Here is a 16,912-nt window from a genome sequence, read left to right on the forward strand (position 1 = left end):
TTAAACAAATACTTTAGGCTAACAGTTAGCAAGCTATCATAAGCTAACAATGATTGTAACATTAGGAACTTTAAGACTATTAACGTTAGTTAACTTACTCACACTGTACCTTTCTGTCCAATTCAAGACACCAACTGTTTACACAGTTAGCATTAAACAAATAAAAAATAACCTTATTTACAATCAGTCATGTTACTCACACATGGCTTGATGTGCTCTTCTTCCATTTTTGGTGGAAATGCGGTCCTGTTGCGTTAGTTATTATGAATCCCACTCGCATTCTTGGTAAGACCCGCCCTCTAGTTAGGGTCCTAGAATTGCAATCCTGAAAATGCGGTCCTGAAAGTGCAGCCTCCGGTACTGCAGCTATATTTCTGTAATAAACTTCCAACTTTTAATCAAAAAGAAGTAATGCTTTATTCATGTCAAAATGCTCAGGAACATTCAGCCTTCATGCATACAAAATTAATGTTGCTCATACAATCTTGTGTTATTAGAAAATCATCTTTCCTACAGGCAGCAAACTGAGTGAAAGTTCCCAATAAATATTCAGTACAAAGTTAAAGGAATACAGCAGGAATACTAGAAATACCCTCGTGGCCACAAACACAAAAACACAGAAATGCATGTCTGTCCATCATTTGCACTTGTATGTGAGGTGTTTGCGATGATAGTGGATCCACGCAGGAGCTGCAACAAGCCCGGTCAGGAAGCCGATCATAGCGCCCAGACTGCAGGAAACGGGCCAAACCTACAAGAAGCAAGACAAGTGAGTCTGATCGTTGGACTGATAGATGAAGGAGTTGAACTATTAGATAAGTTAATCCTTTTCCCCTACACTGTCTATATTTGTAATGTTCTGTTAATAAAAAGGAACAGCACTACAGTGTTGTCATTTAGAGTTATGCTTCAATTACCACAGCAGAGAACGCCCTTTGCAATTATAGTTTTAATCTTTTTGCTTTTTGTCATTGTCAAATTAATTAAATAAAGAGAAGGCTTTAATGGTTACTGTTTAGAAAAATAATTTCAGACTTATGGAGGTTGTATTAAATACTGTTCAGTGTTGAATGGAAACGACTGGCTTCTTGTTAACAGAGGAAACTGTGAAGGAACTGTGCTGCATGCCAAAGGAGGTCAAACAAGATGATTGGCAATGAAATGACAGAAATATATATATCTCATATATATCACTGTAGAAATTCAATATTAGAGACTAGCTTACATTTTTTTGTACATTTACTGTCGTTTTATAAATCAGTAGTTCTCAACATATATGACTTGTGAACCCTTACAAGCTTTATCTTCTTGCACAGTTTGCACTGTCTAAGGGTTATGTCCAGTTCAATTAAACACTGATTCTTGAACGTACACATGTTCCACCAAAAGAAAGTTCCTTCCTGAGTCTATTTTTCAGTGGCACCGTGGCTTTTCCCGGTACTTGGTGTGTGTGTGTGTGTGTGTGTGTGTGTGTGTGTGTGTGTGTGTGTGTGTGTGTGTGTGTGTGTGTGTGTGTGTGTGTGTGTGGAAGAAGGTCTGGCAAAGCGAGACTTATGGTGGGTTTGTTCAGGACACCCCCATCTGTCGCTAGCAATGATGACGCAGTGATTAGTGACGATTCTCTGCGACCAATCAGTAGTCTGCAGGTTTTCACGTCACCATTTGGTATCACCTCAGCTCGCTTGGAACCTCAACGGAGGTGATACTAAAAATAGTACCTGTTGGCAGGTACCAGGGACTTTTTTCATAATGGAAAACCAAAAAAAGACGAGTGGAGTCGAGGCGAGCAGGTACCATGTAATAGAAAAACGCCATAAGTATCTCGTGACCCAGATTTATCTTCTGACTCATGCCGACTGAAATCATAATGCCTTAATCTGAATGAAATTGAAGTTTAAATATCGAAATCAACTAAAATAAAATATAAGACAAAGTGAATGCAAAAAATAAGATTCTGCTCATCATCATAATGGCTTGCCAATTTACTGAAAGGTTCTTTAGATTTTATGATTTTAATGGGCACAGTGTAACGTTGTCTAATGTAGACTATAATATTCTTGTGTGCTCAAGAAAGTTTTTAAATCATTCCCGGTTTATTTATGTCACAGTATAGCATTTATGGTTTACATTTTCTAGTTGTTTCGGGTCCTCTAATACCACTAATTCCACTTTTTGTCTGTAAAAGTCTTCTTTTTATTTCTGGTAGCATTTTTGTGAATGAAACTTTCCCAAAAATGGAGCGGAGCAGGCAGCCTTATTTGACAGTTTTAGGGGCATCAATTATGGTAATGATAAAATCTCACAAACGTGCACCTCCTCATGAACAGGTGGCATTCATCACAGAAAAAAGGTAAAAGAGGTTTACAATAAGAATATTAAAATTGTTCTTGCACGAGGCTCAATATTAGGATAAAGTTTCCACAGTATACATTTTGTTTATGAGAGGATTTTAACGGTGTGCTGACCTGCCATGGCCTGTCCCAGTCCAGTGGTATAGGAAAGGCTCCAACCCAGGCTCCTACCACTGTGCAGGCCACTGTAATCTGTAGACAGGTGTCCCACACAGACATAGCTCTGGAGACGGAGACACAACAAAGCAACATCTGTTAGTATATTCAATTTAGAGACACAAAGTAAGCATATGAAACACATGACAGAAGGACAGGGAGCAGTGAAAAAGGAAAGGCAGATTGTAGGCTCACCCATGCCGGCTGAACACTCGTATCCAGGCCTGGACATTGGGGCCGAGGACACAGAGACACCTCAGTGTGGTTAGAGAGGTCAACAGCACAGCGAGGGAGAATGTCTCTAAGGCGGATCTGGAATAATGAATTGTAGGGTATAAAACTTAATGCAATCAATAAAACATACAGTGACTAAATGAAAATATGTAAATATGTAGAATGTCAAAAAAATAATATCACCATGTGCACTGTGCAGATACTTTGTATATGCTGCATTTATTCACTTGTTATTTAACCAGTCAGTAATGGGTGATATATTTCAAGCTGCACAAATTCCTATCCTGATAATTAACTTACTTTCTGCAAAAGCAAGTAACTAGTCCGCCTTTACTGCCCTCTGTTTTTTTTCCAAATGTGTTTTACATCTCTTTAGTATACATACTGCACATGAACATCAGCAGCAACTCACTCAATCAGTGGAGCTCCATAGAGAACGACCACAGTGTGGAAGAACAGGCACGACAGGAAGAAGTACAGACATGAACGAAACAACCTAGACAGCTGCAGAAAGAAACGGGTGAAGAAAGGTAAATAAATCATGCAAAAATACCCAGGTATGAATGTTTCTTGGGCTTGAAAAGTTCCCCAGGAACTTTGTAGCTGTACATGCAGGTTCATTAAGCTTCAGCAGTCCAAGTTATTTTAAAGTTAAAAGTTTGCTAACTTTTATTTAATGAAAATTGGGTCTAATATTCATATCATACACTGCACTGTAATTATTGTTTTTCAATTTTATCTTGTTATTTTATCTTGTATGATAACCTTTTAAATCATATTTAAATGTGTCTTTTTATATTGCCTTGTATTTCTTATGTTCTATGTAAAGCACTCTGAATTGCGTTGGTGCAAATAAACTTGCCTTGCTCTGGCCTTGTGTTTTACACAGTTCAGAGGTGTATAGTCCAGGTACCAGAAAGTAGAAATCCTGTCCAGCAGCTGTCCCAACCATCACTAAACCAGCTCCTCTACCAGGTAGATGAGCTCGTTAGTGAAAACACCTGTTCTAGATGTAGAGGCAGATCCAAAAACATGGCAGGATTTTTACTTTCTGGCACCTGGACTATACACCTCTGATACAGTCTATGCTTGTGACCTTGTATAGAGAGGGCCTGACCCCTATAGGTTGGGATGGAACCAACTGTACAAAAGTAATTAAAAAATAGCTAAACCTCAACCAGCAACAACCTTACAATTATACGTAGCCTACACATGAATGCATCACAGTAATATATGTTAATAGCCTTGCAGTTAGGCCTACTGCAGTCAGTACCTTTTCTTTTCATACTTTAAGTAGGCTACACTTAGCTGTAACGTTACTTCTGTAATTTTACTTGCATACGATGCAGGACTATTACTTACAATATTTAACATAAAGACATAAAGTAAGTCAGCACCTTGAATCCAACGGTGTGCTTCTTGGTAGGAGGTGTGATGCCGAGCAGCCAGAAGACGGCGAGACTGACCGCGGTGACCGCACCGGACACCGAGTAGAGCCACAGCAGGTGAGTGCCGTACACCGAGAAGCCCGGGACTAGTGCCGCAGGTATGACGGTCGCCATGAACACCGAGGCGGCGATGATGGCGTGAGTGGACGCCATGGCTCTGATTTCATGGTCCCACATTACGAAGAATGTAACTATCTGCAATGTGAGAATAAAACAATAGACACAACTGAAATAAAATAATTCCAAATGTTAATTTAGCAACGGATGAACAGAGTAGGTTAAACCCATGGGTGAGTTTTGCGCTGGACCTGCCTTCCGTAAACATGGAGTGACAAAGACTTCCGCTTGGACTTCACAATAAAAGTCCAAAGGTATCCTTTGGAACATGCAAACAGCTCATTAAATAAAACAGAACAAGAGAATAATATTTTATTTTGTTTCAATTATAATATCTTACACCATCTCAATGTATAAGGTATGCACGTACGCTTTATTGTTTGTGCAGTCCATGGGTATTCATGTAGCCAATGTGCAGTGTCTAGTCTTTTTAGGAAGTTATAATGTAGCATATTACTATGGAACAAAAATAAATCAAATTTTAAAGATCTGACCTAATTGCAATGGCATCATTAATGGCATCCAGTGAAAAACTGTAAAATAAAACCTCCCTTAATTTATTACACATTTATTTTCAACACTTTGCCATTTGTTTTGCCTGTTCAATGCTCCATGTATGATATTTCTGGTATATTTATTTTTTATTCCGTTTCCCTTAATCAGAATCAGAATATATCTACATTATCAAATGTATACAAGTAAACCAATTACTTGTAGAATTTATAAGAGATTGTTGCACAGTGTTAGTTGGGTTTTACCATTAATTGACATGTCTGATTTGTCTTTCAAATACTCTTAAATACCACGTAGCCTAGGCTACTTAGTATGTGACCATATTGACCTCTACAGTCTATGATCGTGATCCGTACAAGGGAAAATGCCATCTTTAGCGGACTTTTAATTTTAAGGAAAATTATGAGCAAACAGGAAGTATTATTTTGTAGAAAAACTTTAAAGCCCACCCTATAACCAATCACAGAAGGTCAGTGAAGATTTCCTGGGATATTCTGTGACGGACGGGAGTATCACCCAACGGAATTTGAGTTTGTCACATCTTTGACCAATCAATCTGTTGCAAAAACGAGAAAGTGGAAGAAATTACCGGAAGTTTACAAACAGTAACCGAGCAAGCTAAGATTTAGCTAACATTTTTATTTTATTTTGACTAACCGTGGAAAAGTATCGGTTTAAAACAAACATAGAGAAAAGATGGTTTGTGAAAAGTGTACGTATCACCCTGTTCAGATACTTTCTATCTTTAAATCTAACCTATATTTGTGCTGGATATTCTTCTAAGCTAACGTTATGTGCATGCTAGCTAACTGTGCTCATTACTGTTCTCTTCGTTGTATTGGTTTAGGAACACCGACCCTGCACGTTAGACTTTATTTTCGTTAATAAGTATGTTTGTTTCTCTACAAATTGTGTGTCATTATTATTTCAGGCGAGAAGAAGCTTGGTAAAGTCATCACACCTGACACCTGGAAAGATGGAGCACGGAATACAACAGGTAAACTGAGGACACATTCAGTGACAATTTGTTTTGTTTTTGTCGGTAACTATTACTACTGTGCATAGTTCATATGTATGGGTACATTAGGGTCAGGTTATAGAATGTAAAAATATATCACTAGTCGAGCCAAACAAACACGCAATATATATTCCAAGGTCCCATCATAACGTAAATCAGGCCCATCATAATGTAAATCAGGCTGCAAATGACCACAATCAACCTTATATATACATACATACATATATATATATATATATATATATATATATATATATATATGTGTGTGTGTGTATTTGTGTGTGTATGTATGTATGTATGTATGTATGTATGTATGTATGTATGTATGTATGTATATATATATATATATATATATATATATATATATATATATATATATATATATATATATGTATGTATGTATGTATATATATATGTATGTATATATATATGTGTGTATATATATATATATATGTATGTATATGTGTAGTAGAATTTTGGAGAGCTAAAATTTAGGGACTTGAAGAAGCATTTATTTAATCTCGATCAAGGATAATTAGGATTAAGCAGTACGATAAAATCACAGTGTAGTGCCAGTGTATATCATGTATTCTTTTAAATCTTTAAAATACTATAGACCTTCCAATTGTGTCCTGAATAAAGTAATTATTGTTATTATTATTAATATGTTTGTTTGTGTATGTATGCACCAATCGCCAAGGCAAATTCCATGTACGGTAACTACTGTGGCAATAAATTCCTTTCTGATTCTGATGTAGTGCCATCCCAACTCCTAAGGATTTTTGCCTTTCCAAGGAATATTTAACTCATGCTGGAGGTGTTAAGTTTAGCTGTTTACCAAAAAAGGGTTTTGTCTATCACTCAATGCAAATAAAGATATTGTTACGTCTCAAAAGACTGACCTGAACACAGGTTAATGTGGGTCGTAGCCAAAGCCAAAACAAGGAACAAACTCCATCATGTTGACTTCACTGACAGGAAGAAATCTGTGTTTCATTCAACATTACTAATCTTGCCTGGACTACGGCCTCTGAACAGTGACCCTCTAAACATTAACATTACATTAACATGAACAATTAACACAGTCCATTACAATATTACTGGCGCTGTAAACACGTATGCTAACCTAAATCATGAACCCAAACAGACTGAAAACAATGTCAGCCTGATCCTACTGCAATAGAACCTATCCTTAGGTACGTGTGTGTTATTCATCTGAGTCCTCCCTGTGTGTGGGGGGGTGTTATCTAATTCAGGGATAGGTTAACACACCCAATTACATACACTAACTTTGTGACAGGCAGTACACAAATCGTTAAAAAAATTAGTAAGTGACATTATATTAGGTTGTTTATCTCATAAATTTGTATACATTTACTAAGGTAGTTAAACAGGACAACAGCCTGAATTTGGGTTCATGTCAACAGTACTTGGGCTGCCACTAATATTAATTAATGTTGATTAGTTTGTTCAATTAATTAATTTTTTACTCTATAAATTGTAAGATAATATGCTGGACATGGGATGATTCAGTAATAATAGCGCTGGCTGCTCTCCAGTCAACATGTACAAAACGTACAGTCCCACTATCACACACTTGAGTGCATACAGTATAGAGAAGTACAGTGTAGGTCAGTGGCGCATCATGCGTCCTACAGACTGTTGGTAAGTCCTACTGCCTTAGGATAAAAGCTGGCCTTACTTTTTTTCTATTGCTTGCCTTTGCACATTTGAGCGAAACAATAGTTATTTGTACCTTTTATGTTGCTTTATGACATTTAATATTGTATGCACGTTTTGCCTTCTCTGTTTTGTTTTGTGATACCTAATTTTATCAATGATCAACATACATTTTTGCTGTTAAACTTCTGATGAATTGTCACATACCACAATGTAATGTTGCTTAGATGATGATGTTTAATTGAGTTCTTTCTGCTTCTTTCACTCAGAGGGTGGTGGGCGTAAGCTAAATGAAAACAAGATGCTGACTTCTAAGAAAGCCAGGTCAGTAGTTTGCTTTTTTTTTTATCAGCTCACTCGGATTGTTGCACTAAAACATTTAGCATGTTAATTTGTTCACTAAACCTGTGTTGCTAGCATTGCAGAAAACCTATATTGGTGCATCTCTAGTTATGTATCTGTTTATCTCCATCTCAGGTTTGACCCATACAGCAAGACAGGCTTTGCTACCTGCAGGATCTGCAAGAGCTCAGTTCATCAGTCTGGATCACACTACTGTCAGGGCTGTGCCTACAAGAAAGGTATAAACTCACTCATACTGGACTCCATACTGAGCTGAGAGCCTGATGAGTTTTATTATATGTTCAGCTCGTGTGTTTTCCCAAAAATCAAAATGTCCTTTGGTGTTCCTGTACTGTGGCTAAGACTCATGGAATTTTAGTTAAATATCAAGATGCTCTCTGGATCAAATGGATCTGATAACATGTTTTTGATATGAAGTTAAGATGCATAAACCAGTAAATGCACTGGTAGGATGACTGGTACATGCTACAAAATACAAGAAGTTAAGGACCTGCTCCTCATATTGCTTTTCTCTCTATACTGATATTTCTTTAAACTGTTTTTCTCTTTCTTTCCTTTTTTTATCTCCAGGAATCTGTGCAATGTGTGGACGGAAAGTTTTGGACACCAAGAACTACAAACAGACATCTGTGTGACAGTGGGCTGATCAGAGAACTGTTCTATGAGTGAATAATGGGGGATGGGGATGTGACTGATGTTCATGTTTGTCATCTTGTCACATTTTCAGTATGTTTCCAAAATGTCCTTCTCACCATACAGCTATAATGCTTTTGTCTTATTTTTCCCACCTTTGTGAAAGAGAGAGATTTGGACCTGGCTTTGCCCTCTTATTACAGAATATCATATAATGCCACTGGAACTATTACAGTGGCCATAAACAGGGAAGCACTGTTGTATCCAAATACATCACCGGTCATTACCTGTTGAGGCTTCTAGATTTTTTTTGTATATTTTAAATTCAGTACTTAGGCTTTGATTCTTTGCTTTTAAATAAGTTGATTTCTGTATGTAATATATCAAGCGTTTGATTTAATTAAACAATTAAATATGAAGGACATTTGACAGGATTCTCAACCATAAGCCATAAAGGGTACAGTTTTAGCCTCTTACGCACAACATACTCATATTCGTCCTATATGCCTGTAATAATTGGTTTACTCTTACATAATCATATTTGGAAACTGCATGCTGCACTGTCAGTGAACCCCCCCCCATCTCCATTGCTGTCAGAGATAAAGGTTATAGTTCACAGGATTTTGATATTTAAAGGCCTTGCTCTCCCTCAGGCCTTCAACCACATGTGCGCACTCTTGTTTTTATGTCTCATTATTGATTTATGCAGTTGTACCACAGCACAAAAACAGCATCAGTATCCAGCTAGCGCACATAATATACAGTAGGTCATGTTGGGATGTAGCAAATGAGTCATTAACCTGCCCTGTTTGCTTAATATATCACTGCCCTTTTGCTCCTGTTATTCTGTGTGCTAGTGCATTTAGGACATCAGTATTTTATCTGTTTAAGAGAACCAGTGTAGGCTTCATGTTGTGGTTTGAAATTTGGGGAGGAGAGGATCTGCGATAGACTAGTTAGAAGGCATCAAACATTTTTAGATACCCCTATCGGAGGTAGAACAAAGAACAACAATGTTTATCATATTCTCTAAGGTCTCCTAAATATGACATGGATTCTTGTATACAACTTTTTTACTGCACAAGTGAGTAAACTGACAGGTATTGTGACACACCCCATAAATAAAAGAAGTGCATCTGTAGTTGATACACCGGAACTCAAGTAATTTCATAATACAAGCTCTGGTTGATTCAAAATTTTGGTGTGACACTGAGCCAGGGGGTTCATCCATGTGTGAAAAACAAAATATAATTTTAAACTTCTATATTTAATACTTTTAAGTAAAAGTTTGAATGCAAGTGTTAAATGCAATACACGGTAAACATACACAGACACCTGTTTCATATTATTGGATCAGTATTATTGATGCATTCAAGAATAATTTTATCATAATCATTATATTCATCATATTTTTGTGTCTTCATCTAAAAAGTAATTAGTTCCTCTGCAGGCAGAGGAGGCTCAATATGAACTCAAAATGTACTACATACTGCTGGAAATACAGGATTATCTTTTACAAAATTAAAAGTAGGCTACCAATACCACAGTGTGGAAGTACTCTGTTACAAGTAAAAGTCATGCTTTCAAAAATGTACCTAAAAATACAAAACTGAGCACCAAAATATAAATTAAAATCAGAAGTAATAGTACTCATTTTGCAGACTCTCTCATTTCAGAATGTACTCATGTGCTTTTAGTACTGCATTTTCTACAAGCATCAAGATATTCACCTTCTGTTTTTTTGTTTTTGTTTTATTATTTCTCGGGCATTTTAGGCCCTCATTTACAGGACAGCTGAAGACATGAAAGGGGAGAGAGAGGGGAATGACACGCAGCAAAGGGCCACCGGTTAGAGTCGAACCCACAGCCGCCGCGTCCAGGCGTCCAACACATTCCATTTTTTTCACACATGTAGATAAACCCCCGGCCCACTGTCGCACCACATTTAGGATCAATCAGAGCTTGGGTTGAAATGACTTTAGTCTACATGTATCATCTCCCATATGGCCTGGCCTTCGTCTGCTTTTTTTATGGTGTGTCACTTTGAATCATGAATATTAATACATTGTTATGCTTTGTTCTACCTCTTAGGGGTATCTTAGAAACTAAAGCACTTTTAAGGGTCTTCACTCTAGCCTAATAGTCTAGCCCGAATCCTATCTATTTATCCTATTGACTGAGCAAGCTTCATGTGCAACCTATAATGAGTGTGTGAACATCTATTTGCCTTGCATTTTTATAGCTTTTAGTTAATTAATTGCAGAATATGCAATGCAAGCTACTCATTGACCAGCACATTTTAGTCATGGAATAAAAATAATAAATATATAAAATTGATTAAAATGTATTTAATTTGACCAACACTTTTGATGTCCAATACTGATGCAAAGCTAATGTCGAGTATTAACTCAATAGCCGTGTCCCAAGTCCATACATATTAATAGTATACATAATGTACTATACTGTATATACAGTATAGTACATTTGTTTCTGAAGTTTGTATACATACATTCCCATTCGCCTCAACTGTACTGTGTATGCTGAATATTAATTTAGTTTAAATATCAGACGTTGGCAAATAGCTCAAAGCACCGCCGTGTGCGGTACAGTTTAACAATTCTCCTAGCATTGTTTAGGTATACTAATTTTCTCTCTTTTCCAGTGTGAATACACTATATACACAATACTCAAAATCTATTAGAATTAGTTTGTAGTATATAACTGAGACACAGTCAGTGTCTTTTATAATGTCATTAATGAAACAAACGTAACGCTGAAAGATTGCCTCGGCTGTGAGCTCTTAGTGACAAAGACTGACAACTTTCATGTTTCTATCGTTTTGTTTAGGCAAAGAATCTTTAAAATACATGCTACAGCGGTCATTGATAAAACCAAATCTTTTCAGTACATAATTTATTATACTCTTTGGGCTACATATTTAAATTTGTATCTTAGAAATGTCAAATATTACAAAGACTTTATAAATGTATTTATGAATGACACATAGTTCATTATATTATTCAGATCAGTAAATTCTTATTATGATGATAAAGCAAGGAAAGGTGTAGGAGTACCACTTTGCAAAATCAGCAATTAAATTCCCATTCAAAAAAAAAAGTATAATCTTAAATTAACATGTTACAAAATCAGGTTTCATACTTTATAACATCATTATTTCCAATGTGAGACCTAAGATGTAAAATATCTAACAAAGGCACGTCTTCTTTTTCCTATTATGTTCACAGTCAGGTGTCAGTGTATCGAGGCTTTGCTTGGATCTTGCATCAAAGCAGCTTTGTGTTTTCTGGTTTGTATGATTTCCTAAAAGTCAGATATGGATCTACTGTTTATCTAAAGCTTTATGTGTGCTACTGTATACAGAGGCCCTGGAGTGAATGACATTTGTTAGGGTTTCTGTGAAAGAGTCAGGAACTCCTCCCTGGTTTTGGGGTCCTCCAGGTAAACACCCAACATGGTGCTTGTCACAGTGCGGCTGTTTATCTTCTGGACACCGCGCATGACCATACACATGTGCCTGCAAACACACACATGGCACATCAGATTGGCAGCTGCAGCATTTGACATGTTTCGAGGAAAGTCTTTGACCTAAAGAACATGTTTAAAGGGGAATTTCACCAATTTTACACAGCATACAGCCGTTTCTGATTTCTGGGTCATTGGCATGTACCCATAGTCTACACTGAAACATGACCTTTTTACATTTTGCCCGTGAGGTATTAGGGCAGCTTTAAATCATACAGATAATGATAATAAATGTGGTGTGTGTGTGTGTGTGTGTGTGTGTGTGTGTGTGTGTGCTACGTTGCTTCAATAACCACAGCTACACCTTTTGGCCGCAGAGCCTCTGATATTCCCATGGCGATCTGCTTGGTCAGACGCTCTTGAACTGAAATAAAACAAAAGAATGGCACATGTAAACATGATGATACCAGGTTGCATTAAAGTTATTGGGTAAACTAGAAGAAAAGGACTGTGATTATATGCAAATCTTATTAAAATTGCATAATCTCTTTGGCTGCTTACCTTGGAGTCTCCGACTGAAGAGCTCCACAATCCTGCAGAAACCAGTGCACAAGCAAAGCGAAGAGGACTGATTACAGATCAGTCGTAATAATGATTAATCTTTTGATAAACACAGAGCGGCATCAGTCCCTGACCCCCAGCTACTACTCTGGACATCCAACTGTACAGACCCTTCATCTGTGAATGATTCACCTAACAGAACTCTCTCAATCTGTCGTGCAAGATTCAACAGCAGCAGGCTTTTTCTAAAAAACCCAGTGACTGTTACTGTTATTTTGGCATTGTATGTTCAGAGATGGTGTGATATTTTAGGAAAGGGAGAAAGAAGGAGACAGACAGTGAGGCTGTGATAATAACTGGTGATTCCCACAGGTCCGAAGGGATTTTCTCATGGCTCGAAAGCGGATAGAGTTCAGACTTGTGTCTGTGAGTGTGCTTGATGAAGGGACTAGATGATGGCCACTGGGCTTAGACTTAATCCTCCAGGTCAATGCGCTGAAATAACAGAAGAACGCAGCCTACCGGCACTTATACCAGAAGCATGCAGCCGCAGTGGCAGCAGGAGGGTATGATGTGAGTGTCAGTGTGTTACCTTGCCAGCTTGCTCAGTCCCACCACGTTTTTGTTGGGAATATACCCAATGTGAACCTGCAGAAAGAAGCCAGCCAGTGAAATAATAAGAACACACACACACACACACACACACACACACACAAGAGAGAAAGAGAGACTTACCTTACCAAAAAAGGGCACTAGGTGATGTTCACAGAGTGAAAACATGTCTATGTTCTTCACAATTACCATCTCGTTGTGGTCTTCATCAAATATTGCGTCGTTTAAGATGTCTGGGAGCACAAACATGTATGCACACTTAAAGAATGATCTCATAGTATGATGTAATTCACTTGATACATGTTAAATAATGAAATAAGTGACCATGTCCAACAAGAAGACTTCATGAAGCGTCTTGTTTTGTCCCACCAATGGTCAAAATATATTCAATATACAGTAGAAGACTAAAGGCACATCATCATTTGAGAAGCTGGAAATACTTCACTTGGCAATTCTGTGCAAACCTTCTGAACTCACTAGATCAAATAAAGGTGCTCATATATTACCTGGAGGAGCTAAAATACTAGAAACTCCATAGTTTAATGCAATCCAATGCAAATTCCACTTGAACCAACTACAGCTAAAGCTGCATCAACATAGGTAAAACTGCATTGCAGTGTGCAGGGCTTTCTATTTTCTTGTCACTCAGTTGATTTTTTTCACATTCAATCGATTATAAGAAGAAGAAGACACACTTTATTGATCACGAGGGGGGCCCAAAAGAGATGAACCTGTTGACTCACCGCTCATGGTCTCGTGGTAGCCCTTGGTGAGGAACTGCATTGCCTTGGCTGCGCGCAGCGGCGTGCGCAGCAGCCCCTGCCGGTCCGTGTCCTCGCCGAGCTCCCGGAGGATGCTGGTGTAGGCAGCCTCGAGCACATGTAGGTCTAAACATGACTTGTCCTCATCCTCTTTGCGGGACGTATCGCGCTCGGACTTCTTGGTGTCTATGCTGAGGTCGCTGAATCCGTTGTTGCAGTGGAACTTCTCCACGGTGTCGTTGACATTAACGTTGCAGTGGCCGTTCATGCTGGAAGAGAAGTGAAGTGATGAGTGCCGGAGTTGAGATACAATGCAGGGCTCGTAGTCTTCTCCTATCCCCGGCGCTCACTGCGTTTATAAAGCCCCTCGTGCCGCGTGCGCATCATTCGTCAAGGTGTCGCCCAACATTTTTTGTTTCATCAGAGCAGCCCCTCCCAACCCAAATAAGCCAACCATGAACTGAGTTTTGTTAATCAGTTGCGCATCCATCTCTCCGTTATTTCATTCTGGTTATGTCTTCTGTACTACAAAGTAGACAGAAGTCTCTCACAGGCTCATGAAAATATAGTGAACTTTTATAATCCTTGCTTGCTAATCAGCAATTGGGCACTGGTTATATAGGTAGGTGACTTTAATGTACATAATCCTCTTTGGGGTAGCAGAACGAAAGATAATAATGGGAGAACAGTGGAGGATTTTATGGACAGGCATGGGTTAGTTTGTTTGAATGATGGCAGACCAACTAGGTTTGAAATTAAGACAGGGGCAGTTTTTTGAGCACAAGCATCCAGTGAATTGGCAAGGGTAGTAGGATAATGGGATTCTGTACACAATGGGTAGTGATCACTTTCCATTACTGTTGAGGTTTGGGAAAACTAACTGAAGAGCAAGCAAGACCAGACTATTTTAATTATAACAAGCAAGACTGGGGGAAATTCTCTAGCAGATGTTATAGTTATGTTTGCTACAAGTGATTTGGATAAAGCTAAACGGTGTGAAAATAAATGAAGATAATTCTGATGTTTTGTAATGTATTTTTCTCACTAGAAGAATTGCACTGAGCAATAAGAAAGGATGGTATTAGCTATGAGTTTATTAATAATTTGAGTGATCTAGTGTTGGAGGAAATTCTGTCTTTGATAAATTACATATGGCAAGAGGAAACTCTTCCTACACTGAAAAAAAAGCCTTTTGAATGTACTTGATTTTAATGTGTACATCATGATCAGAATGTGGCTAACTGACAATACTTTTTCTCTCTCTCTCTATTACTTATTTATTGTCAAACCAACATATTGTATTCACATTAGACTGTCTATTAACATTGTGTTAATTTAACATATTATTTTTCGTTAAAGTAATATGAATTTATTGTGTAATGTTAAGTAATTTCATCATTTTCATTGACAAAAAAGACAGAGTCAGAGTTCTGTACTCAAAATTGTTTATATTGAGTATTAAACAAATGACTCCGTGCATTTGCCATAAACAGATTTCACAGAGGGATCAAACATCTTAACCTCTGCATCAACAGCAGTGGATTCAACCACACAACTACGCAAACCACAATGTTTTCAAATTGTTGTAAATTCTGCATACAGTGTAATGGTTTTCAATATAAAGTAACCTTGCACTAACAATCTTCACAGTGTAACAATAGGAGCATATACTCTACATCAAAACATATCTTCATAGTGGACTTCGCACAGCAAAGACATTTCTTTTTTTTTTAAAGGGGTGATAGAATGCAAAACCGATTTTACCCTGTCATAGTTGAATAATGACAGTTTGGTGGGTAAATAGGACATACATAGAAGCTCAAAATCCCACTGACACCCCTTTACTATGAAAATCTCATATTTTGAAACTGCCGCTGAAAACAGGCAAATCCCAAAACAAAGCTGAGTTGCTTGCGTAAGCGTCTCAAAATCCGGAACCTTAAGAGAAGACATCCGCGCCAACATTTACATAGGCTACACAACTGACCTGAGATCAGGTAGTTTTCTGAATCTAGCTAGGTCACGAGATCTCTGCTATTCCATTACAAAATTCACTTCTGAAACTTTTTATGCGAGAAATCAACCATATAAAGCTCAAATATGGGCCGCTTTTACAAAAGATAGGATGGCTAATTGCAAATTTTCTCCGACTGTGTGTCGGAGTTTAGTCCGGTGTTGGTGCTGCCTGGGTTGCTACATCGCCGCCCCTGACCGCAGTGTCGCGAGCTTGTTACGCCCGCAATCTTTTACCGCAGCCCGCAGGTTCCAGTTAATCTTATAATTGGTATGTGTGTTGAGTTATTTAAACAAACAATCGGGAAATAAAGCCTCTTGTCCGCGAGTCTCATTGATACATCCGCGGTGAGATGGAGTCCATCAATGAGAGCTAGCTAGCCTCCTCCTAACTCTGACATTCACAAAAATACATTCAATTGAAATCCGAAATCCGGACAAGTGTTAGCTAAGCTTTGTAAGACCTTGAGGAACCTGTAATATTCATGCCGTGGCGAAATTCAAACTGTAAATATACTTTAGTTATGCGAAAGTGAGCAAGCTGCGGTATTTCCCCATTGTAATGAATGGGACATATAGCAAGCAGCTGTTCATCCTACAAAGACGCCTTGCGTTCATAAAAATGCCTTAAAATCAAATCGGACACAACGGTTAGCTTTATAAGACATTGGGGAATGATGTTGTATAAGTGGCGTGACGAAACATACCTGTAAATATAATTTAGTTATGACGACAATGTAGCTAGCTAGCTGGCGGTATTTCCCCATTGTAATGAATGGGACATATAGCAAGCAGCTGCTTGTCCTACAAAGACTCCTCACGTTCATAAAAATGCCTTAAAATCAAATCGGACACAACGGTTAGCTTTATAAGACATTGGGACATTCAAAACCGTAAATGTATTATTTATAGATATAGTTATGCCGGCAGCTGGCCGCGGAGCCCCGTATGCAGTATCCACAAAGGGTG

The 16,912-nt window shown here is 38.0% G+C and overlaps 3 protein-coding genes across 3 annotated transcripts; 1 reads left to right on the top strand and 2 right to left on the bottom strand.

Moving 5' to 3' along the window:
- Positions 1-392: 392 nt before the first annotated feature.
- On the bottom strand, positions 393-4,530 carry pigf (phosphatidylinositol glycan anchor biosynthesis, class F). The gene is made up of 5 exons (XM_039789403.1): positions 4,139-4,530; positions 3,154-3,245; positions 2,703-2,819; positions 2,466-2,574; positions 393-751 (listed from the first exon to the last, which is right to left on the bottom strand). Exons 1-5 carry the CDS (start codon positions 4,364-4,366, stop codon positions 638-640), a joined length of 660 nt encoding a protein of 219 aa, XP_039645337.1. The 5' UTR covers positions 4,367-4,530; the 3' UTR covers positions 393-637.
- Positions 4,531-5,371: 841 nt separating this feature from the next.
- Positions 5,372-9,659, top strand: cript (cysteine-rich PDZ-binding protein). Its single transcript, XM_039788979.1, has 5 exons — positions 5,372-5,531; positions 5,751-5,816; positions 7,787-7,841; positions 7,995-8,098; positions 8,451-9,659. The coding sequence occupies exons 1-5, from the start codon at positions 5,516-5,518 to the stop codon at positions 8,513-8,515; spliced, it is 306 nt and encodes a 101-aa protein (XP_039644913.1). The 5' UTR covers positions 5,372-5,515; the 3' UTR covers positions 8,516-9,659.
- Positions 9,660-9,809: 150 nt separating this feature from the next.
- gch2 (GTP cyclohydrolase 2) lies at positions 9,810-14,287 on the bottom strand. Its single transcript, XM_039788980.1, has 6 exons — positions 13,913-14,287; positions 13,293-13,402; positions 13,150-13,205; positions 12,558-12,589; positions 12,336-12,420; positions 9,810-12,048 (listed from the first exon to the last, which is right to left on the bottom strand). The coding sequence occupies exons 1-6, from the start codon at positions 14,196-14,198 to the stop codon at positions 11,919-11,921; spliced, it is 699 nt and encodes a 232-aa protein (XP_039644914.1). The 5' UTR covers positions 14,199-14,287; the 3' UTR covers positions 9,810-11,918.
- Between the last annotated feature and the right edge of the window lie 2,625 nt (positions 14,288-16,912).

This window comes from Perca fluviatilis, chromosome 21 (genome assembly GCF_010015445.1).
Source record: "Perca fluviatilis chromosome 21, GENO_Pfluv_1.0, whole genome shotgun sequence".
NCBI lineage: Eukaryota > Metazoa > Chordata > Actinopteri > Perciformes > Percidae > Perca > Perca fluviatilis.